A 24,891-nucleotide genomic window follows, 5' to 3' on the forward strand; every position below is an offset into this window, starting at 1 on the left:
TGAGGGAAACAGGGAAGTCAAGACAGGGCATTTTTAGGGTCAGATAGTTTAAACAATTTCTGAGGTTTTAGGGGCTCTAGGAGTGGTCTCTAGTCACCAAATAATGAACATGGGGCTGATTAAAAGAGAGTAATGTTGGGGTTGGCAGAATCTCCTGCCCCCATGCAAGGCTGTCTTTATCGGGGCACCTTGGAGGGGGCGGGTTGAGCTTCCCTCCCCGCCCCAAGCAGAGCCCCGGCAGCTGAAAACCTCCAGAACCCAGCCACAGCCTTGCTCAAGGTCACTCTCCACATGCTCAGGCGAGCCTCATCCGTGAAGGAACCGACAGAGGAACCCAGGTATGTGGGACCCGTGGCTGAGATCTCCAAGCCTGCTCAGATCAGGACTGGGCCTCCTTCACCCAGGTCCCCCGTTTTCCAGTAGCTTGGCAGCCACACCCACAAACCATGTCTCCCCCCCCCCCGCCCCCTTGTGCCATGTAATCTCATCAGCCACCAAGATCCAAAGACTTATAAAATAAAGCTCCCGAAAGAGAGCGAAGCAGTATTTTGCTCTCAGAGAGCCCGGTAAGCTACCTAGAGTATCCCCCCCATACAGCAGAGCTTGGCAAGCTACCCGTGATGTACTCGATATGCCAAAAACAGTAACAATGATGGTCCTCACCCCCCTGACCCTGAAAGAGCTCCCAATATGCCGTTGGGCTACACTAGCTTGTGACAGGGACGAATGGAGACATTGTTGGTGTCAGTCCGAGCAAATTGATGAACAACAGGATGACAGTGATACAGTGAATGTTGGGGTTGTACAGACCAGATAAGAGAAGACAATGCTCTGGATTTTAGTTTTTGTTTCAGGGCCACACCTGGCGATATTCAGGACTTATTCCTGGCTCTGCACTCGGGAATCACTCCTGGTGGTGCTTGAGGAACTATATGGGATGCTAGGGATCAAACCCAGGTGAACCATGTACAAGGCAAACACCTTACCTGTGGTACAACTGCTCCAACCCTATGCTCTGGATTTTTTTTTTCCTTCTTGGGTCATATTCGGTAATTCTCAGGGGTTACTCCTGGCTCTGCACTTCTGCACTCAGGAATCACTCCTGGCTTGGGACCATATGGGATGCTGGGAATCAAACCTGGGTCAGCTGCATGCCAGGCAAACACCCTACCCTCTGTACTATCGCTCCGGCCCCTGCTCTGGATTTCTTTTCTTTTTTTGCTTTTTTTGCTTTTTGGGTCACATCCAGCTATGCACAGGAGTTCCTCCTGGCTCTGCACTCAGGAGTTACTCTGGCGGTGCTCAGGGGACCATATGGGATGCTGGGAATTGAACCCGGGTCGGCCGCGCGCAAGGCAAACACCCTACCCGCTGTGCTACCACTCCAGCCTCCTGCTCTGGATTTCTTAACTGAGCATAATAGGAATATACATTGTCATCACACTGGAAGACATGTTTTACTATTAATAGATGCTTAAGTTTAATATTTACCTGTCCACAACCCAGCAGTTAATGCCAGAGTAGCAGTTCTCAAAGTGTGATCTGTGGGCTGTTTGTCTAATTGAAAACTAAGTTCAAATGACTAAGTTCACCAGTTTTAAATGGATTTAAGACTTATGAGACTTTAACGTACAATTCATAGAAGAAATCATAGTTCTTGGTGTTTGCAATGAATATTTTAGCTAAGGCACCAAAAGCACAAGCAACTAAGGGAAAAACAAAGTGGAACTGCATCAAACTGCAGAGCTGAATTAGCAAACTTACAAAAAACCTTTACAACAAAATGAAGAAGACCTAGGTATTATAACTGATCCCCTCTTGCTCTGCGCGCACTGTGAGTTCTATCGCTAGCATCATCCCCACATCTCTTGCGTTTGATTCCAGATGAGCAGCATGTATATGACCCTACTCATTCATAAACACACACATACACACACCCCACAGCAAAAACAAGGAAGGGAAGGGGAAGTCAACAAAATAACAAACATGTAACTGGGGGGGGTGGAAATGGCATATTATTAAGGGGGGGGTAAGTATCCTAAATATATAAGAAATTTCTACAACTCAATAGCAGAACAGTTAAGCATACAGGCAAAGAACTTATTTATTTTTCCAAAGCTGACATACAGATGGTATGTACAAGCTCAGCATTACCAGTCATAAGAAAATGCAAGTAAAAACCATGATAACAAAGAAATATTTTCTTTTAGAATGATTTATAAAGAAGGGGTAATAAGTACTGGTGAGGATTTGAAGAAAGAGAGCCTTTGCAAACTATTGATTCCTAGGAATGAAAATTAGGAGCCAGAGAGATAGCTTAATATACTGATCATATACTTTGTCTGGCAGGAGGTCCAGCTTCAGTCCCCAACATTTGAACCCCAGTGGGACTGACTTTCAAACACGGAGCACGAAGCCAGGAGTAGCCCCCATAACCACTGGGTGTTTGGTGGATCATATGGGGTGCTGGGGATTGAACCTGGGTTCAACATACTTGCCCCTGTACTATCTCTCTGGCCCCCCAAAGTATATGTATGCTTCTTAGTGAAGGGATGGGTGTTGGAATGTTGTTTGACGGAAACTCAATCATGAAACAGTTTTGTAACCATATATCTCATGATGATTCAATTAAAAAAAATTTTTTAAAGTATATGTATACTTAGAAAGTAGCTGGGGTCAGGAAGACAGCTCAAGGACTAGAGTCCATACTTTCCATGTGGGAGCCTGGGTTTCTGTTCCTGAGCACTGCTGGTTGTGGTCTCCCCCCAAAAACGTTGTCAGTCGTGGATCTTAAATGCTTCCATCACAACACCAAAACAGCAATACATGGGTAGGGTACTTACCTAGCACGGCACTAATGGCCCCCCAAGCACCACCAGGAATGATCCCTGAAGCCAGAAATGAGCCTGAACACAACAGGCAGGGTATTCCCATATTCAAAACTGTAAAAAGTTTTCACCACAAACAAAAATGTAATTAATAGGTATGTTAACTAAACTTTTTATAGCTCTCTTAGTTTGTTCACAGATTAACATTATAAAATCATTAACATTGACAACAGATTATCATTTTAAAATCATCACTTTAAAATTTAAAATTTCACATGTTGATTATATTTGGATAAAGTTTTAAAACTGTTAAGGTATTAGTTGCCTTTTTGTAAGTCTTGACATTTGCACTGATTTTACAGTCCTAGTGATGTACAGGGGTTACTCCTGGCTTTGTACTCAGGAATTACTCATGGTGGTGCTCAGGGGACCATAAAGGATTCTGGAAATCCGAACCCAGGTCGGCCACATGCAAGGCAAATGCACTACCCGCTGTACTATTGCTCCAGCCCCTACAATCCTAAGTATTGTTGGTGTGACTCCCTCCCCTCCAAAAAAATTTTTTTTGAGAAATAGGTGTATGACTTGACCTATAAATATACTTAAATATATTTAACCTGGCCAGGTAAAATAAATTGTACTATCCAATTTAGAGCAATAGATAGCTTTAGCATTGCTCAGGTGACCCAGGAATTCCTCCTGGTGATTTTTTTTTTCCTTTTTGGGTCACACCTGGCATTGCACAGGGGTTATTCTTGGCTCATGCACTCAGGGATTACTTCTGGTGGTGCTTGGGGGACCATATGAAATGTTGGGAATTGAACCCAGGTCGGCCGCTTGCATGGCAAATGCCCTACCCGCTGTGCTATCACTCCAACCCTCCTCCTGGTGATTCTTGACCAACAAGGTCAGTGACTCAGTTCCAGAGAGCAAGGATGCAGTGTTGCTCCTTGGCAATTTTATAGTTTTCTGGCAGTGTTTGGAGCCTGCAGGGCTGTACCTGGTGGTGCTCAGGGGCTTATGTGGTGCTGGGGATTGAACCCAGGTTGGCTTCATGCAAGACAAGCTCCTTACCTGCTCTGTTATCCATAACCCAGACACATGTTCTTATCATGATGTTCTAAGTAGTACTTAGCGTATCTAATATCTTAAATTATTTTATACATGTATCAGTTGCTAAACAGCACCTTTAACAAGTTTACTATGATTAGGGTATGAAGTGTACTGGTTGGGGCAGTAGTATTAGAGGTGTCAGGTGCAGTTCTTGAGATCATTAGGTTTTGAAAAGCTGTGGTGCCCCAAGTAGGGGAGTGGAGGGTATTACAGAGACCCAATGGAAAGGAAATGCTATCCTCTTAAGTGCCTTTACAATGTATTTGTATCTTCCTTTTTTTCTAGAGACCATGGCAAGCCCAGGGAAAGACAACTATCGAATGAAGAGCTATAAGAACAATGCCCTAAACCCTGAGGAAATGAGACGAAGGAGAGAGGAAGAGGGCATTCAGCTCCGAAAGCAGAAGCGAGAGCAACAAGTGAGTTAAATAAAGTATTCTCCAAACAGCTCATGAGGAAAATAATCCAGCCATCATGATTGGTGTGTGCCTTCACTCTCACCTTCCCTTGCAAAAGTAACTTGGCCTTTGGACCACAAATACCATTTTGTTTTAAAGAAATGGTGGAAACTGGGTGCCAGAGAGATAGTACAGCAGCAGGACATTGACCCAGGTTTGATCCCTGGCACGATGTATGGATCTGTGAGCCCTCCCAGGCTTAGGCATCCCTGGGTGTGGTCCCAAAACCAGATTTTCTAATCCTTTTGCCTTCCCCTTTACATAGATGCTTAAGAAATAGAAGCACAAGAAATAGAACATATGAATGCTTCCAGAATTTCTGGAAGTTCTACAATATATATACTTCCAAAAAATGTTCAACAATATATATGCTTCCAGTTTGTATGTATATGTGCTTCCAAAAAATGGAAGCACATATATATTGTAGAACTAGTGTTAGCATATTAAAACTTGTAATAAAAATTCCCTCTTGGAGCTGGAGTACAGCGGGTAGTGCGTTTGCCTTGCATGCAGCTGACCCGGGTTAGATTCCCAGCATCCCATATGGTCCCCAGAGCATTGCCAGGAGTAATTCCTGAGTGCAAAGCCAGGAGTAACTCCTGTGCATAACCAGGTGTGTCCCAAAAAAGGAAAAAACAACAACAAAAGGTTCCCTTTTAAAAAATGCAACCAAGGGGCTGGAGTGATAGCACAGCAGGTAGGGCGTTTGCCTTGCACGCGGCCGACCCGGGTTCGATCCCAGCATCCCATATGGTCCCCCAAGCACCGCCAGGAGTAACCCCTGTGCATCGCCGGGTGTGACCCAAAAAGAAAAAAAAGAAGGCAAACAGGAGGAGGTATTTTTGGGGGGCGGGGAGGGGGGAGACACATCTGGCGGTGTTCAGGGCTAACTCTTGGCTCTGCAGCCTGGTGGGCTCAGGACCATACGGGATGTGGGGACCAAACCTAAGTCTGCTGTGTGCAAGGCAAGTGCCCTAACCTGCTGTTTCTTCTGCCTCTGGGGGTGTTTCTTCGTTGTAGAGCACTTGCCTTGCATGCTGATTCCCTAGATTCAGTTTCCAGGACTGTATGGTTCTTAAAGAACCAAGCCAGAAGTGGAACTGAACACCACCAGATGTGACCCCAAAACTATAAATAAATAAATGCATTCGATTATATCAACTGAAAATAAACTCAACTATTTTTCTTTGTTAATATATTAAGCTCGCCATTATCTTAATTATGGTAGCATTTCCTTGACAGTTAACTTTGGTTCGTTCTTGCTGTTTGTAGGTTTTGTTGTTTTTTTTTAAGTTTTTGAGTTATGTCTGTCAATCCACAGGAGTTACTTCTGGCAGTGCTTAGAGGACTATATCGGATGCCGGCTATTGAACCTGGGTTGGGCATGTGCAAGGCCAATACCTTACCAGCTATACTGTCTCTCCAGCCCCAGTATTCTTTGTTTTATTCCAGAGTATCCTTACCATGATGTCTTCTCTCTCTCTCTTTTTTAAATTTTTTTATTAGTGAATCACCGTAGGGTACAGTTATAGACTTATAAACTTTCATGCTTGCGTTTCAGTCATACAATGGTCGAGTACCCATCCCTCCACCAGGGCCCATTTTCCACCGTCAATGGTCCCAGCATCCCCTCCCACCACCCCCGCCCCATCCCCTCCACCCCACCCCACCTCTGTGGCAGGGCATTCCCTTTTGTTCTCTCTCTCCTTTTGGGTGTTGTGGTTTGCAGTAGAGGTATTAAATGACCACATGATGTCTTCTCTTTCAGCTTTTTAAACGGAGAAATGTAGAACTAATTAATGAAGAAGCAGCCATGTTTGATAGTCTCCTTATGGACTCCTATGTGAGCTCTTCTACTGGGGTAAGTAAGACCTGTGCATGGGCTTCACGTGGGCCTGGGAACTATGGGCTTCTGCAGAACAGTCATCTAGAAGCTTTGCCAACAGCTATGGATCTTTTTTCCATGAGTGCCTTTGTAGCTGCATCTAAAAAGATTTCAGTTTAGAGAATTTATGTCTGATGGAGAAGAAAATGCATAAGGGAAGCCATCTATTGCCTCAGAGAATAGGATTCACTTTTTTTTTCTTTCTTTCTTTTTGGGTCACACCTGACAATGCTCAGGGATTACTCCTGGCTCTGCACTAAGGAATCTCCTGGCAGTGCTCAGGGGCCCATATAGGATGCTGGGGATTGAACCCGGGTCGGCCACTTGCAAGGCAAGCACCCTACCCACTGTACTATCACTGTGGTCCCCAGGACTCACTTTTCAATATCTCAGCATAAAGCAACCCAATATTATTTACTTTCCGTGGATCTGGTTTATGTTATGTCATTTTGTTGTCCTCAAGTCTTTTTTTTTTTTTCTTTTCGGATCACACCCAGCCATACACAGGGGTTACTCATGCACTCAGGAATTACTCCTGGTGGTGCTCAGAGGATCCTGTGGGATGCTGGGAATCAAACCTGGGTCGGCCATGCGTAAAGCAAATGTCCTACCTCCTGTTGCCCTCAAGTCTTAAGAAAGCAGGACAGTATGCTCATATAAGGCAGTGTTGATTTGCAAAATATTGAACCTGTTTTATGTTCTAGGAAAGTGTGATAACAAGGGAGATGGTGGAGATGCTCTTTTCTGATGATGCTGACCTACAGTTAGCAACTACACAGAAATTCCGGAAACTGCTCTCCAAAGGTACAAAACCTGGTCTGCCCTAGAGAAGCTTTATGCAACCTAACTCCTTGTTTATTTTTAACTGACCTCATCAACTACTCCTCTTTTTTTATTCTGCTCTACCGACTTTGGTATTCCTTGGAGAAGCCACGGCTATTTCCTCTGCCTGGCATCTTTACACCCTGTCTACAATTGTAGGTCCTCAGTACTTAATGTTCCTTTGCATGTGTGTGTACGTGCACACCCCACACACACATACACACACACCACACACCTCACCCCCGAACTAGGAACTCATGTATATTAGACACATCTCTGTGCCCCACTCCAACATTTTAAATCTTGTACATTGTGCTACACGTGCTGTCTTTTTCCCCATTATATTTAGTACCCACTTAACGTAATGTATATTTTTTTCTTTTATTCTTCTTTTTTTTTTTTTGCTTTTTGAGTCACACCCAGCAATGCTCAGGGGTTACTCCTGACTCTGTACTTGGAAATTACTCCTGGCGATGCTTGGGGGACCATATGGGATGCCAGGGATCGAACCCAGGTCAGCCGCATGCAAGGCAAATGCCCGACGCACTGTGCTGTCACTCCGGCCCAATGTATATTTCTTACTGAGATGTAATCCCTGTAAGAACAGAAACTTGATTTGTTCACTGCTATACTTGTGTTCTATACCTGTGTGTAGTACATAGTTCATGCATATTGGGTCTGGAAAGATGGTACAGTGGGTAGAGTGCTTACCTTGCACACGGTTGACTCAGTTTCAATCCCCTGCATCCCAGATATAGTCCCCCAAGCATTACTGGGACTAATTCCTCAGTGAAGAACCAAGCATATTCCCTGAACATCACCTGGAGTGGCCCCAAAACAAAAATGAAAAATTATAGAAAAATACTTTTTAAAAAACAGTAATATTTGAAAGAGAGGGACAGACATAGATTACATTCATCTGGGGAACATAAAGTAACAAAATAGGAGACTAACACCCAAGAATAGCCGAGATAAGTACCAGGCGGTTCACTCCATGGCTTAGAGGCCAGCTGCACATGCTAGGGGAAAAGGCAGCTCAGATAGAGAAGGGAGCACCAAATAAAGGGTGTTGGGTAGATCCTCCCAGGATGGGAGAAGCATGCTGAAAGTAGACTACAAACCGAACATGATTGCCACTCAATGCCTCTTTTGCAAACCACAGCACCCAAAAGGAGAGAGAACAAAAGGGAATGCCCTGCCACAGAGGCAGAGTGTGATGGGGGGTGTGGGGGGTGGGAGGAATATTGGGATCGGTGGTTGTAGAGAATGGGCACTGGTGGAGGGATGGGTACTCGATCATTGTATAACTGAAACCCAAGCACAAAAATTTGTAAGTCTACAACTGTACCTCATGGTGTTTCACTAATAAAAAAAAATTTTTTTTTTAAAAAGTAATATTTAGCCCTATAATGTGTCCACCTTGTTATAAATTCAGTCTCCCAAAAATAGGTCTTGCCTCAGTATGGTAAGCAATCTTTCTGGAGGAATCACACCTGATGCTCAAGAACCACTTCTGGCTTTGCTTGGGAGAACATGCAGCATGGGAGAGTGAACTCCAGGGTTCAGCATAGAGTGCTTGCATATTCTCCAGCTTTTTGAGACATCTCTCCAGCCCTAGAACAGAAATGTTGAAATGTTTAGGAATTGCTCATCCCTTGGGTTTTCTTCTCTCCTTGTAGGTTCAGTAAGCCAAAATTTACTTGAATTAGAATTGGCCCTTCTCTCTCTCTCTCTCTCTCTCTCTCTCTCTCTGTGTGTGTGTGTGTGTGTGTGTTTCCTCTCTCTCTCTCACTCTCACATTCAGCTGTGCATAAAGATGATGAGTATTTAGGAAGGATGTTGAACTGACTTCTTCCTGGTGAGTGAATCATCCAGAGCCCTCTTAACTATTTCTGTTTCCTTTCTCCCTCTTCCAGAGCCTAGTCCTCCAATAGATGAAGTTATCAGCACTCCAGGAGTAGTGGATCGATTTGTGGAGTTTCTAAAGAGGAACGAAAATTGTACATTACAGGTGAGCCTACTGTAGAAGGGCACCAGTTGAAAGAGCACCTTTCATTAAATTGCCGTAGGAATTTCTACAGACATATCTCTCCGGAAATAGACAACTAATTTTTGAGGATATTTAAAGGGAGCAAACGCATTGCCTCAGTGATGTTGACCCCAAGAGAGCCAAAAATCTTTCCCTAAGAACCTTAAGGGGGAGTACTGGAATATGATAGACTGATTTTGGAAAGCAGCTATGCTAACCACTATCCAACCAATGTGACGATAGATTTTGTTCTTGTTATGAATCAGATCTGGTACACTTCTTTTGGTGGGGAGCAGGAGGGTAGGGAGAGCCCACTCTCAAGGATACTCAGATGTTTCTGGCTCCTGTGCTCAGGAGTGACCTCTGGTGATGCTCCATTTGTGGTGCCAGGGATCGTACCAGGGTTGGCAGTATACAAGGCAAGCGCCTTAACCCCTGTACTATCTGTCTATCCCTGGTCCACTTCTATTACCTATCTGACCCAGGGTGCTCATTTATCCTTTCTAGGCCTCTGATCAGAAATGGGTGATGATTTAATCCATTGTAATTTGCTAGAAGCTCAGCTGAAAGGGACTTTGAGAGATCCATTTCACTCTAATCCTGGTTTCAGAAATGAAGAAAGTGAAGCTCAGGAAATTAAAAGGTGACTTGCCAAAGGACTCATGGGTGTGTGGTAGTGCAGGACTGGACCTGGGACCATTGGATGCCATTTAAAGGGGGAAGAGGAAAAGTCTTGGTGTTTTGATAATTATTCCCCCCTTTTAGTTAAGAGCAAGAGGCTTATTGGTCTGAAGCAGCTGATAGGCATGGTTGCTCTTTCTGGGATGATCATTTAATTATGACTTAATCTTACTTTCAGTTTGAAGCTGCCTGGGCACTAACAAACATTGCTTCTGGAACCTCTCAGCAAACCAAAATTGTCATTGAAGCAGGGGCTGTCCCCATTTTTATAGAGCTGCTTAACTCAGACTTTGAAGACGTACAAGAACAGGTAATTATATTGGGCTTAATGTGGGGAGGGTGGTCTCCCAAGCAGTGTTACGGGAAAACCCCTTGGCCAACCTGGTGACACTCGCGGATCATGCAGTGCTGAGAATCAAACTAAGGGCTTCCACATACCAAGCATGTGCTATAATATTATTTAACAGCTTTCATCTTGGTAAAACACTCTTTTAAAACCTTGGAATTTTCTTAGTGGTTGGACTGTTTATTGTTACTAATTTTGAGCCTTTTACAACACACCTGAATCGACACCTATGAGATGATTCAAAATTGAACCGTTAGATACCCTTAGGATGGGGACTTGTCATTAGAAGGACCAAAAGGATTTTGGGCATGGAAATGTCCGCGTCAACACCCTTCTCCAGCCTAGTCTCCCTAGGAGTGTTGGGGTGCTGGAAATGTTACCAGGTTAGTGATGTGTACTTGGTGTATTTGGTGTACACATTGATGTATATTTGGTGAGTGGAACTTCTAGACTATTCCCACTCCTAGCCTGAGACCTCACCCTGTGCATCTCTTCCCTTTAGCTCTTCCTAAGTTACATTCATATAGTAAACTGTAGCACTATCCTCCCATTGTTCATTGGTTTGCTCGCGCAGGCACCAGGAACGTCTCCATTGTGAGACTTGTTGTTACTGTTCTTGGCATATCGAGTATGCCATGGGGAGCTTGCCAGGCTTGCCAGGTTCTGCTGTGTGGGTGGGATACTCTCGATAGCTTGCCGGGCTCTCCAAGAGGGACGGAAGAATCCAACCCGGGTCTGCTGCATGCAAGGCAAACGCCCTACCCACTGTGCTATTGCTCTAGTGAACATAAGTCTTTTCTCCTGAATAAAATCATTCTAGACTTAACTGTAGGGATTGTGGGAGTTTCTGGTTTTATAGCCAGTTAGTGCCTAGGACTTACAATGGGAAAGTAAAATAGGGAGAGTACTATGGGACCAAGACCTTTAATCTGTGGGGTCCTGACTAGTATGAGGGTTTCAGAATTGAATTGCTGGATATACAGCTAGTGTCAGAGAATTAGATTGTTGGTGAGAGAAAACTCCATGCATTTGGCATCAGAGCTGATATTGAAGGGGGAAAAAGCAGCATCCATTTTTCAGAACCTATAGATGAGAGGTTGCCGGAGAGAGAGTATACAGGGAGGGCTCTTACCTTGCACACAGCCAATCCAGGTTCTATTCCTGGCACCCCAAACCTGCCAGGAGTATTCCCTGCGCCCACCAGGAGTGATCCCTTAGTACTTCCAGGTGTGACCCAAAAACGAACAAAAAGGTAGGTATAATTTTCAAGTGGCAATAGTCATTTTTAAATTTTTTTTATTGAATTGCTGAAATACACCATTCCAAAGTTGTTCGTGATTTTCAGTCACACAGTATTTCCAGCACCAGTGTCCCCAGTTCCCCACCGCCCACTCCCACCCTCCAGCCTGCCTCTAATGGCAGACACTTTAATTCTTTCTTTTTTCCTTTTAGGCACTGGTTTGTACTGCTGTTACTGAAAGGGTATCATGCATATCACTTTACCTCATTTCAGCACTCAGTGCTTGTTCAGAGTGATTATTTCCAAACATCATTGTCATAGTGGTCCCTTCTCTGTCCTAACTTTACTTTCCCTCACCCCCACCACCTTTTTTTGGGCAAGCTTCCTGCCATGGATCAGTCCTCCTGGCTCTCATTTCTATTGTCTTTGGGTATTATTCTCATATATTTTTTAAATATCCGACAAATGATTGTAATCATTGTATGTTCCTCTCTAACTCATTTGATTCTTCATGTCCATCCATGTATAAGCAATTTCATGCCTTCATTTTTCCTAATGGCTGCATAGTGTTCCATTGTATAGATCCAACATAGCTTCCTTACCCACTCATCTGTTCTCGGGCATTTAGATTGTTTTCATATTCTGGCTACTATGAATAGTGCTGCAATGAACTTAGGAGTGCAGCCGACTTCTGTCTGTGTTTTGGGCTCCTAGGGTATATTCCCAGGACCAGTATTGCTGGGTCTTAGGGAAGCTTCATTTCTAGTTTTCTGAGGAATGTCCATATTGTTTTCCAAAAAGGAAATTGTTTTCCCGTCAGCATTCCCACCAGCAGTGTATGAGAGTCCCTATATCCCCAAACCTGCACTAGTACTGGTTGTTTTTGTTCTTTTTGATGTGTGCCAGTCTCTGTGGTGTGAGTTAATCTCTCATTGTTTTGATCTGCGTCTTCATCATGATAGGAACGTAAAGCATTTTTGGGGGGGGTCACACGCAGCAGTGCTCGGGGGACCATATGAGATGCTAGGAATCGAACCCGGGTCAACTGCGTGCAAAGGCAAATGTCCTACCCGCTGTGCTATTGCTCCAGCCTCATAAGGCATTTTTTTTTATGTGCCTTTTGGCCATTTTGTATTTCTTCTTTCAGGAAGTTTCTGTTCATTTTCCTCTCCCTATTTTTGAATGAGGTTGGATTTTTTTTCTTGTAAAATTTCCCCAGTGCCTTATATATCTTGAATATTAACCCCTTATCAGATGAGTTACGGGTAAATAATTATTTTCCTTTTGTGGGCTGTATTTGTATCCCGGTAGCACAGCGGTAGAGTGTTTGCCTTGCACGCAGCCAACATGGCTGACCCGAGTTCGATTCCTCTGCCCCTCTCTGAGAGCCCGGCAAGCTACCGAGAATATCGCACCCGCACGGCAAAGCCTGGCAAGCTACCTGTGATGTATTTGATATGCCAAATACAGTAACAACAAAGTCTCCAATGGAGACGTTACTGGGCCCACTCGAGCAAATCGATGAACAACGGGAGGACAGTGATACAGTGATACATTATTTCTTGGAGCTGGAGCAATAGTACAGTGGGTAGGGCATTTGCCTTGCACTCGACCAACATGGCTTCAATACCTGGCATCCCAGACGGTCCCCAATCATCACCAGGAGTAGTTCCTAAGTGCAGATTCAGGAGTAACCCCTGAATATTGTGACACCCCCACACACACACAAAAAGAAAAAGAAAAAAATGTCTTTAGCTTCAAGGTCAGGGAAAGTTCTGGCAGTGGTATTTTATCAGTTTTATAAAGGCACAAAAGATGTAACTTCCTAGTCATTTTCTCTTTTTTGATTTTTTTTTTCTTTTGTGGAGGGGTCATAACCAGTGATGCTCAGGGGTTACTCCTGGCTCTGCACTCAGGAATTAAATCCTGTCAGTGCTTGGGGGACCCTGTGGGATGCTGGGAATTGAACCCGGGTCGACCGTGCGCAAGGCCGACGCTCTACCCGCTGTACTATCGCTCCATCCCCACTTTCTCTTTTTTGATGGGTATGAATAGGAAGGTCTTAGTTTGCCTCCTGTTACAGTATAGATTCTGTTCCCTGCAAACCAAGAACTCTAGAGGAAAGGTCCTCGTAGGGCAAGTTCTCAATAAGGATACCAACATGGAAGGTACCTGAGCGTGTCTTAGGCCTTTATTTGGTTTTTGTCCTGATAACTGGTGGGTGCTCCTTCTGTGTTTCAAATATGAAATGTTCACTCAAACCACAAGGTCTGTGTTAACAGTATCATCATCCCCTTTTCAGGCAGTCTGGGCACTGGGAAACATAGCTGGAGACAGCTCCGTTTGCCGAGATTACGTCTTGAACTGCTCCATCCTTAATCCTTTGTTAACGTGAGTAACTGAACCTCACCTGCACATCTGTAGCACATGACAGGTCTTTCCAGGACAACTTAACAAAAGATGATAAGTAAATACAGAAACACTAAAGGTGCATCCTGCTTGCCGAAGGAAATGTAGGTATCTTTTGAGAATAGGGTTGTGCCTCTAGTTGTGCCCAAGGAAAATCAGCTTCTCCACTGAATGTGTTGATTTGCTATGGTTTTTTGCATTGCCTTAGAGGAAAACTGTTAAACCACACATGAAAAACTCTGGGAAGGCTCATCTCAATTCTTCCATACCTTTAAAGTAGAGCTCTATCTGAACCAAAACAGGTGACTGAATTGCACTCTAGAGACTGTGCTACCAAGATCTGAGATGTGGCTCAGTGTAAAACACATGCCTTGCATGTGTGAAGCCCTGGGTTCGGTCTCGGGCACCATAGGATATAAAGATCAAATCTTATAGGCTACCACTGAAAATCTTTCTCAAGTTCTTCATAGAAAATCATTCACTTTTTCATGTCTAGACTCTTTTGACCTACGTGAGATCTGCTTTAATCTCCAAGAAGTAACCTTATTTAAAACTTGTGATCACTATTAGGAGTGCAGTATGGCATATCTTTAAAGTTCTGCAGGCTTGTTTAAGATCCAAGTCCTAATTAGCTGTGGCATTAACAGTCACACACAGATTTTATCCTTTGTGAAGATCTAGGACAACCTGCGGGCCCAAATATAACATAGGGTTGCAGATAGAAATAAACAGTGAAGCTGATAGAATCTTAGATCTGTTGAGTGTGCTCTGGAGGTTCTTTGGCAACAACCCAGTCAAGGCTATCATTGTTTAGGATCTGGCTCTGTTGTTTCCTTCAGACTCCTTACCAAGTCCACACGACTGACAATGACACGGAATGCAGTCTGGGCCCTGTCAAATCTCTGCCGAGGGAAAAATCCACCCCCTGAGTTTGCAAAGGTGAGAGATCTGTTTCCTGTGTAACAGCAGATTCCTTCATGTGCAGGACGTGTGTGTGTGTGTGTGTGTGTGTGTGTGTGTGTGTGTGTGTGTGTGAGAGAGAGAGGGGAAGGAGGGAGAGAGAGAGAGAGAGGAAGGAGGGAGAGAGAGAGAGAGAGAGAGAGAGACCTGGTGATGCACAGGGATTACTTACTTCTGGCTTTTGCACTCAGGAATCACTCCTGGCAGTGCTTGGGGGACTATATGGGATGCTGGGAATTGAACCCGGGTTGGCTGCGTGCGAGGCAAACGCCCTACCCACTGTGCTATCGCTCCAGCCCATGTCAGGAATTTTTATTGGGAAGTTTTGGGGGGTTCTCAATTATGGGAAACCTAAAGAAGTGATAGTCATAGGTAGATTAGTATGCTTGGATGGTAAAGTGAAAGAGAAGGGTCTGTTTAATGTAGTGAAGAAGTCTAAAGTATGCTTGTGGGGGGCAGAGGGGACACAATGTCAGAATGAGTGGTAAACCGGAGTCCTGTCCCCCTGTAAGTGCCTTCCGCTCCTTTCAACAGGTCTCCCCTTGTTTGCCTGTGCTTTCTCGCCTACTCTTCAGCAGTGACTCAGACTTGCTGGCAGATGCTTGCTGGGCCCTTTCTTACCTGTCTGATGGCCCCAATGAGAAGATCCAGGCAGTCATAGACTCTGGAGTCTGCCGGAGATTGGTGGAACTATTAATGTAAGTAGTCTCAGAGTACAGATTCCCCAAGCTACCCAAAGGTCTTGGAGCCATAAGAGAATGCCAGCATTGGTGGTTGGTCAGCTGGCTCTCTACTGATCAGATCTACTTTTTTTTTTTTGCCATGCCCAGTGGTGATCAGGGCTTACTCCTGGCTCTGTGCTCAGGAATTATTTCTGGCAGTACTCAGGAGACCATATAGGATGTTCCGTGATATAACCCAGCTCAGTTGCATGAAAAGTAAGCACCCTAATGGTTATAACCTGCCTCTGGCCCCATGATCAGATCTTCTTTTTCTCTGTAGGCACAATGATTACAAAGTGGCTTCTCCAGCCCTGAGAGCTGTGGGAAACATCGTCACTGGGGATGACATCCAGACCCAGGTAAGGAAGATAGGTAAATTCTGTAGACAAAACCTTTACCCGCCAAGGACTTCAGTTCTGAGAGGAGGAATCATGGTCTAGAAGAGAAAGCTTGGGCTTAAGTGAAAAATTTCAGTTCTGCCTAGAATATAATCCTGGACAATTTGATTGTTTTAATTTCTTCTATACGTTGGGAACTAATCATCACCTGTTAAAGGCTTTTGAAAGAAAACTAAATGGAATAATTGTTAACAGTTTTGAGTTCCTTTAGAATACTCATAGCTATGGACTTCGTCCCTGCTCTAGACCGTTAGGACATGGACACTAATTTCTGTTAATTACACCTCATGTGAAGGCACATTTAATGGGGTTTCTCTGTTCAAAGGCTGGAAATACGAGTCCTGAGTAGTTGGCACAAATCAGTGGGATAATACCTTACCTGCTGTACTATCAAATCTAGCCCCCCCAGCCCCCAAATTTAAAATTTCGATTTTAAAATTCATCTAATTTTTGTAGCTTTTGCTTCAGGTGTTCTAGGTCCTTTCTGTTCTCCCTCCCCACCTCCCCCAGCTGTTCTCACTTCTTACTCTCTGCTCAGGAACCACCCCTGCAAATGCTTGGGGGACCATATGTGGTGCGGGAATCAAACCCAGGTCAGCTGCATACAAGGCAAGCACCTCACCCACTGTACTCTCTCTAGGTCATTCTTAACTGTTCAGCTCTCCCTTGCCTCCTCCACTTGCTGAGCAGTCCCAAGGAGTCCATCCGGAAGGAAGCTTGCTGGACGATTTCAAATATTACTGCTGGCAACAGAGCTCAGATACAGGTAAAACAACCTAAAGTCAAGTCTTGGTGGGAATAGGGCAACAGATTTAAAGGCATAGGAACATAAGAGATTTGGGGATATTTGCTTATAGAAAAAAAGGAGTGTGTTTTCATTTAGAAATCGGGGTCATTTACTGGTCAAAGGTTCTATGTATGGCAAGTCAGGTTCCTCTGAGTCAGGCCCCTCACCAAAATGGTAAGAACACAGAATTCTCCAAAAGGGCAGGTACCTGAGTCTTAGTTAACTTGTGGGCTGGCTTTGCTTTCTCTGGAAGTGATCTGCTTTCTCCCCCTCCTCTAATCCCAAAAATCTTCTCTCAGGCTGTCATAGATGCAAATATCTTCCCTGTGTTGATTGAAATCCTTCAGAAAGCAGAGTTCCGTACAAGGAAAGAAGCAGCCTGGGCCATCACAAATGCCACATCAGGAGGAACCCCTGAGCAAATCAGGTATCACATTCCTTTCCCACTGTCTTGAATAATGTGTTTTGCCTTTATATATAAGTTTGAAGTTGTTTTTTTAGGTTCTACCTCAGTCCAACCACAGTAGAGTTTCACTGTTATGTTGCTAGAGTGACATTGGAACCTGCAGTAGATACCAACAGACCATGTGCCTCTCATGTGTTCTGGAAAATAACAACCTATGACACAGACACTCTTCTTGTCTCTGTCCTACCCACCAGAGAATTTAAGTCTATAATTCTCAGCTAGCCATACAAAATGAAAGAGAACCTTGCTGTGACTCCTTCAAAACAGCTTCCTGAGAAATCATTTGTGGGTAAATGATGCTTGGGAAGGAGCACATAGAATGCTCTAATGTGTTTATGTTCACTGATTTTAGTTTTTCATCAGTGTGAGTAGGAGTGGAATTGGGCAAGTTTGTTGTTGACTCTAATATGTAACTTATGGGGGGGATGAGGTATTGTGGAGAGTAATTTTAGTGTATGTGAAGCCTTAAGAGTCAGGAGATAGCCACTGAGTTCATCTTTAAAGGAGGCATACAGGTTGTAAAAAGCCTTTCGTCCTTTCTTTGGGGTGTGTCTACGTCTTTTTTTAAATTTATTTATTTATTTTTGCTTTTTGGGTCACACCCGGTGATGCACAGGGGTTTACTCCTGGCTCTGCACTCAGGAATTACCCCTGGCGGTGCTCAGGGAACCATATGGGATGCTGGGAATCGAACCCGGGTCGGCCGCGTGCTAGGCAAACGCCCTACCCGCTGTGCTATTGCTCCAGCCCTGTCTACATCTTTTATAGTGATTGAGGGGTGTCCTCTCTAGTGGTGCTCAGGAGGCCTGTGGTGCCAGGGACTGAACCCAGGGCCTTGTGCATGGCAACCCATTGAGCTGTACCTGGGCCTATAAAAGGCCTGGTGAAATGGAAAAAGCATTAAGTAAAGGTACAAAAATCAGGAGACTCTAACCAGTTTGACTAAAACGGTGCTATCTATCATACCTTTAGAGCTTGAACTGTAAGAATTTTTAAGCAGAGAAATGATGTTTTTAGAGTGACAATATTGCAGCAAGAAAACATTAGCAACAAGGAGGAATCTAATGCAGCTTTCCGTATACAAATGAGTTGGTGACCAGTACTATTGAAAGGATGCAGAACTTAAGTTAGAAGATGGGTGGGTATGAAGGCCCTGGGGATTGCTTAGAGTGGATAGTAAGGAGATTTACAAGCTCTACAAGAATCTGCCTAACAACCTCTTGCCTGGTTTCTGACCTCAGATACCTGGTCTCACTGGGCTGCATCAAACCCCTGTGTGACTTGCTGACTGTGATGGATTCAAAGATAGTGCAAGTGGCCCTCAACGGATTGGAGAACATTCTTCGGCTTGGAGAGCAAGAAGGCAAGCGCAGTGGCTCAGGGGTCAATCCCTACTGTGGCCTCATTGAGGAAGCCTACGGTATGTCCCTTCTCCCCAGCGTTGCCTCTGCCTTAGTAGAAAGGTTTTTTTAGCTTTTCTTTTTAAATAGTGCCAATGTGAATCAAGGGCCTCTTGTGCATGTGCCCTGCCCCTGAGTTACATTCTCAGTTTGGCAGTCCTGGGGACTACAGGCCTTTAAGTGATACGCTTATGTCAGGGCATTTGGGAAAGGCATCCAGGTGCTTTCTGAGGATCCAAGTGGGGCAGGCTCCATGTGAGCTAAGTGCCTTAATCCCTGTACTGTATCGCTGGCCTCGTTCCTTCACTAAAGATCCACTGATTATTTCTCTTTCTAATAGGATCTACCCTTTTTTTGGGGGGGGAGGGCTTTTTGGGTAAAACCCAGCGATGCACAGGGGTTACTCCTGGTTCATGCACTCAGGAATTACTCCTGGCCATGCTCGGGGGACCATATGGGATCCTGGGAATCGAACCTGGGTCGGGCTGCGTGTAAGGCAAATGCCCTGTCCACTGTGCTATCACTCCAACCCCCGGATCTACCCATTTAGTAGGAAGTAGGTACGCTACAAATGTGAAAATAAAGATTCAGAACTGATAATAGAACTATGCAGCTAAGTTTCTGGGACATTCCAGTAAGAGTGCTCGGTGGGCTCTGACTCTTCACTGAAAGATTCTGGGAGTCTAATGATTTGCCCAGATTACAAAGGTAATAGGGCTGGAGTGATAGCACAGCGGGTAGGGCGTTTGCCTTGCACGCAGCACCAACATGGTCGACCTGAGTTCGATTCCTCTGCCCCTCTCAGAGAGCCTGGCAAGCTACTGAGAGTATCTCGCCCGCATGGCAAAGCCTGACAAGCTACCCGTGGCATATTTGATATGCCAAACACAGTAACAAGTCTCACAATGTTACTGGGCCCACTCGAGCAAATCGATGAACGGGAGGACAGGGAAAGTGACAGTGACCCATTGGAAAAGGGGTTGATATCAAGGATATACAAGACACTGGTTGAACTCTACAAGAAAAGAAGGTAAATATTACTTGGACCCATAGAAAAGCACTCAAATTTTATTTTTCTTTCCTTGATTTCTGCTACCGTAGGCTTGGATAAAATTGAGTTTCTCCAGAGCCATGAGAATCAAGAAATCTACCAGAAGGCATTTGACCTCATTGAGCACTATTTTGGTGTAGAAGATGATGATAGCAGCTTGGCTCCCCAAGTGGATGAGACGCAACAACAGTTCATCTTCCAGCAGCCTGAGGCCCCCATGGAGGGCTTCCAGCTATAATATCTGCCTCCAGGGAGGGGAGGGGATGGGAAGCACCACCAACCAGCGGAAAAGCAGCCCTCTGGTGGGCGGGAAGCCAGGCCCCCCCACCATTAGCCACCACACACCTCTGCTGCCCTGGAAGACTGTGCTCTTCAACCTGCTCCACCCCCTTCCCTGGAGGGAGCACCCTCTGGACAGACAGAACCATCTGAGGCTCACTTTTGGGTTTTGTGACAAGAAGGGGACGTGTTGGGTTTTTCTTCCTTACACTATATTTTGGCTGCACACATGTCTTTAACCCAGGAGCCCAGGGGTAGACAAAGGAGGACTGAGGTAATCAATTTTGCACCTTTTTTTTTTTTTAATTTTTATTTTTTTCTTTAGTGGTGACTGACTTCCTTTATATCTTCCTTCTTCCCAGTCCTCTGCCCTGATCTGTGTAACTCTTATCTTGGGTACTTGAGCAGATGGAATATTCCAGAGGTGGGAGGGGCGGGAAGGGAGAGGAGAAATTCAAAACAAAGTGTTCTTGCTCTGACAGAATATTAATCTTGTATGCTTGGATTGAGTTATTTAATTTTTTTTCTTTTGCACATTTTTCTTGTATTAAGACTGCTCTTTCCAAGAGCCATGCGTTCCTGGTTTTAGGAATCCCAGCTGCCAGCATTGTCTGGGACTAGAGGCAGAGGGTGGAGGCTGTTGTGAGACAAATGCCTTTCCCCCCTCTGATCGCCCAGACCTCTCTAGTTAGGGGCAAGTACACCAGTGGGAGTGGAGGGGAGGAGCACAGGCCTTCACACAGGGCTTCCCATGTGTCGCTACTGATCCCATGTTTCCTACTCACCTTCCAATGGTGCGACCCAACTTTATTTGTTTACTTGAAAATTCCCCTCAGAGTTGAATGAACCTCTGAGGTCGCTGTATTTTCTCCTAAACCCGAGATGGGGGGCTGTGGTCCTTCCTTTCTCTGGAGGAGAAAGTCCTTGCTCTGGTGACCCATAAGTTACAGAGGAGGTGAGAGTGAGAGTGTCATGTATTGGGATAGCCAGAGATCCCTGCCTTTGGCCTTTCTTCTTCTTCCTCTTCCATAGTTGGATCATGTATATTTTACTTCCAAAGGAGAGAATGTCCAAAAAAAGTTCTGTATTTTTTTATATTCTATATATTAGGTAGATCAATCTTAATTGGTCTCAAGAGGAAGAGCTGTCTGTAATTTCTGTAAGCAAGATACTGTAAGGAAGACCAAAAAGAGATGTGGAAGCTTCCTTGCTCAGGAAGCCTTTTCCTCTCTGCTTGGGTACTGGGCTGCCACGTAGGACCAACTTTTCACTCTGGAACCTATATATAGCAGGCCGGTCTGATCTCATTTTCCCAGCAGTTAAAGGAGCAAGGATGGCCCCAAGGCCTGGTGAAATCTGTCCCTCTATTCCTTCCTGCTGAGCATCCTTACATCTGGAAACCCAGAAAGCAGTCTGCCTTTTCAGATTCAGTCTCAGACTCTCATGCACATAGATTATCACATGGCTGTATATCCTGTTACTACAGAAACTCAGCCCCCTCAGTACTTCCATGAGAGCTTCTGGTGTCTTCCCTATTGGGGGGTCCTTATTCCTGGTTTGGGTTTTGCACTTCCTTGTAACAGTTATAGTTCTAATCCCTTCTCCTCTTGAGTAAAGCTAGTACAGGGCCTCTTTGGCTTGCCTATGGATTACATAGGATAGTGAGCGTAGTTTGTAGGGAGTTGAAGTGGAGAAAGCGGTCAGATAAGTATAGAACAACTATGGCACTAAAGGCGCAATTTGCCCGTCAGCTGCTTTCCTACAGTGGTCCATGAGTGCTAAGCTGTACTTTCCTTTCTCCAAGAATAGTGCCATTCTTGCTTGCATTCCAGTGCATTACCTCAGGCTCAGGTAAAATTCAAGCCTCTCTGCTACAGACATACCAGTTGGGTGCTCACTCCTGGCCATTGGTATTGATTTTGCCCTCTCCTTCTGATGTTTAGATCCAACTCCAGAGCTGTTTCCTAAGGAAGGTGGTTTGGGGCTAGTGATTATCACTGAAGTGCCACATCAGTGCTAAATCACCTCAGTGAATCAGGTGCCATTCTTTCCCTAAGGAACAATTGACCAACACCAATCCCCCAGGGAGGCCTGGGACGGGGCTATTTCACTTGGCTCTTGATTTCACTGCAAAACCATTCCCTCCCACCCCTGTCTTTGTTTGAAGGGCAGAATACTTTAGTGGGTCTACTCTCTACATCTTAAAGCAATAGTCTGTGAAATTGGCGCTAAATTCCTGTGAGACCTACATATCCTGCTTCCTAGCCATTCTGTTCCTCTGAAATCTCCGTTCCCGTCAGGTCTGGCTCTGTGCCATGTGGGAGACATTAGATCATCTGGCTGCTGCTTAAAGCCTGTCTTCTCCAAGTACTTCAAGGCCAAAGTCTTCCAAGACATGACTTGAGGACAGATTTCTCATCAGAAAAAAATGGTCTCCAGGAACTTTACTTTATGTCTTCCCTAGACTGTTTTCCCATTATCTTCTTCTAACCCCCCCACCCGCTTTTCAGTCAACAAGTGAAATTCTTGCAGCTCACAGAGGCTATAACATCATCACTTGTGTTTTCTCATGTCCTTAGGCCATTTGGGAAGCAAATTCTTCTTTAGCCCAGATTTCACTGGCATCTTCATGGACCGCCCCATTTGGGCTCCAGACCTTGGTCTGGGTGAGACTTTCTGGTAGACTTCTGAATAATGGTTGATGCAGGGATGGAGAAGGCTTCTAGCCTACTACAGAGAATAGCCTGAGAAGATAAAATTTGGGACTCTTCATGTCTAGTTACTCATTTAAAGACCTCTCTGATTGGAGGTATCTAAGTGTAGATAAAGGGGACCTGAGCCTTTGGGGAAAAAAAAACTAAAGTGTTCACTGTTTTGAATATCACTAACCCCTCTGGGTATCTCTCCCCCAGTTGTCTTCCCTACTACTATTGGTCTCTGATCTTAGAAGCCCGCCTTCAATTCCCGGCTCTCTCCAGTAATTTCAACCTTCTGGTAGAACTGCATCGGTTCCACCTCAGGTGGTTATTGGGTTCCTCTAACTCAAGAAGTGGACATGAATGACTCTTTCCAAGAACAGGTGTTGTAACCTCAGTTTTCAGGGACTTTTGACCTCTCTTACCTGGAATGTTGATATCTACACTCTGTCGCAGAAGACACCTCATGTCTACCTACCTTCGTTACCCCTTATATCCCAGAATTACCCATTGCTAGCCAACTAGATGAAAGCCTAGCAGTACTCCTCTTTACATCCTACATATGCCTCTCTTTGAAAATCCCAAATCATTTTTCATATCTTTTCCCCTCGACTTGTTCAGAGTGGGTCTTCCTCAGTTCTCAATCTCAATGGAAGGCAAAGAGCCAGATTCTCCAGTGACTCCGTAGGGAGAATATGACTGGGGTCTCAGGAATATGTGTGCCCGTCTGCCTCCCTAGCAGGGTGGGAAAGGGTGCATGGTGCAGTGCACCGAGATTTATAGGAAATGTTCATGACCAGTAGAAACATCTTCCACTTAGGGCTGCACTAGAAAAAAGTGAATGTGAGAAATTATTCAGAGTAGCATTCTTCTACAACTGTTATAGTATTGCACATCTCGTCTATTTTTTCCCTGTGTCTTAACTTTTGGATCCTTTTAAGCCAACAAATTAGAAACTTGGCCCTACAGGGATCCATGTGGTAGACACTAGCTGCTCTTTGGCCAAGGCCTTCATAAATCAGTCATCCCATAATCTAGCCCCACCCCAGACCATGGCAAGGGACAAATTTGAGGTCAATACCAACTAGATGTGAATTAAAGCTGTTCTTTTTTTCCTCTAAGGGCATTTTTCAAGAAGCCTATGCTATGTGTAGAACCAAAACTGGGTAGGAAGCAGGATTAAATTTTGGACTCAGAATACCCCAGGAGAAAGGTTTGTGGAGCATGTGACAAAGGGCTTCAGTGGGTTTGGGCCTACCTCACTACTTCCAGGCCAGCCTAACTGCTTATGTCCACATTAGCACATACCTGAACCCCTCTGCTGAAGGCTAACCCTGCTCACCTGGGCAGATCAGATCTTTGGGCCATGGATTTTAGTCAGAGAAAACTGCCTTGCTCTGGGAGGCAGTGAAGGAAGTTGGTGTGCAGATCCTAAAACTGGCAGGAAACTGACTCAGTGACTTCCTTAAAATGTTGGCCTCTAAGCCAACTCCTCAGACCCTGACATTGGGCATTGGCCTCTTTTGCCAGCTCTTTTGGGAACTACCTTTGACTGAATAAACAAAGTGTATGGGTCCCTGCCACTCAAAACAGATTATATATCTTGAGGGCAAGAACAAGCTTGGGTTCTCAGCTACAGATCCTAGGAAAATGACTCAAATCCTTTTCCTCACTGGTTTTTCTTTTCAAGTTCATTTGCTTTTAGTTTTCCAAAAACTACAAATGCTATTTTCCATGTTCTCAGGGCCCCTGGGTAGACAGACAAAGCTTGACGATTTCAGAGAAAACACAGGCCAAGAAACCGTGGCGTTGAGTGTGCTGAGTCCAAACAAATGATATTTATATACACATCCAAATTTGAAGAGAAAGTGTATTTCTTTAGGTTTTAAACACTGTAATAGATAATAAAGCAGAAATAAAAACCTGTTGCAAAGTTCTAACTTCTCTTCTTTGGAGTTATCCTAGACTGAATTTTTTAGATGTGAATGGGTTGTGATTCAAGTGTCTAAACTTGTAACCTAAGAGGCTGGAGAGAGAGTACAGCGGGGTAGGGTGCTTGCCTTGCATGCAGTGACCTGGCTTTGGTCCCCTGAGCACCACCAGGAGTTATTCCTGAATGCAGTCAGGAGTAAGTTCTGAGCACTGCTGAGTGCCCCTCCCCCTCAAATATGTATGTATATATACATATAGATATGAAATATTTAGGGAAACCAGAGAGATAGTTCAGGAGTTAAGGTGCTTGATTTGCACACAGCTGACCTGAATTCAACCCATTAACACCACATATGGTTCCTCAAGCACTGCCAGGAGTAAGCCCTGAG

At 44.7% G+C, this 24,891-nt stretch overlaps 1 protein-coding gene across 1 annotated transcript in view; it reads left to right on the forward strand.

Annotated features, from left to right (window-relative positions):
• KPNA6 (karyopherin subunit alpha 6) overlaps nt 1-24,506 on the forward strand; it is a 43,699-nt gene extending 19,193 nt beyond the window's left edge. The window contains exons 2-14 of the mRNA XM_056122630.1: nt 4,227-4,360; nt 6,168-6,260; nt 6,989-7,088; nt 9,023-9,117; nt 9,995-10,126; nt 13,705-13,793; nt 14,651-14,750; nt 15,306-15,469; nt 15,774-15,852; nt 16,532-16,657; nt 16,978-17,105; nt 18,386-18,564; nt 19,646-24,506. Coding sequence (XP_055978605.1) covers nt 4,227-4,360; nt 6,168-6,260; nt 6,989-7,088; nt 9,023-9,117; nt 9,995-10,126; nt 13,705-13,793; nt 14,651-14,750; nt 15,306-15,469; nt 15,774-15,852; nt 16,532-16,657; nt 16,978-17,105; nt 18,386-18,564; nt 19,646-19,833 — 1,607 coding nt within the window. The 3' untranslated portion in view covers nt 19,834-24,506. The remainder of the gene's footprint in view (nt 1-4,226; nt 4,361-6,167; nt 6,261-6,988; nt 7,089-9,022; nt 9,118-9,994; nt 10,127-13,704; nt 13,794-14,650; nt 14,751-15,305; nt 15,470-15,773; nt 15,853-16,531; nt 16,658-16,977; nt 17,106-18,385; nt 18,565-19,645) is intronic.
• The last annotated feature ends 385 nt before the right edge of the window (nt 24,507-24,891 follow it).

This window comes from Sorex fumeus, unplaced genomic scaffold (assembly GCF_029834395.1).
Source record: "Sorex fumeus unplaced genomic scaffold, SorFum_2.1 ptg000047l, whole genome shotgun sequence".
Taxonomy (NCBI): Eukaryota; Metazoa; Chordata; class Mammalia; order Eulipotyphla; family Soricidae; genus Sorex; species Sorex fumeus.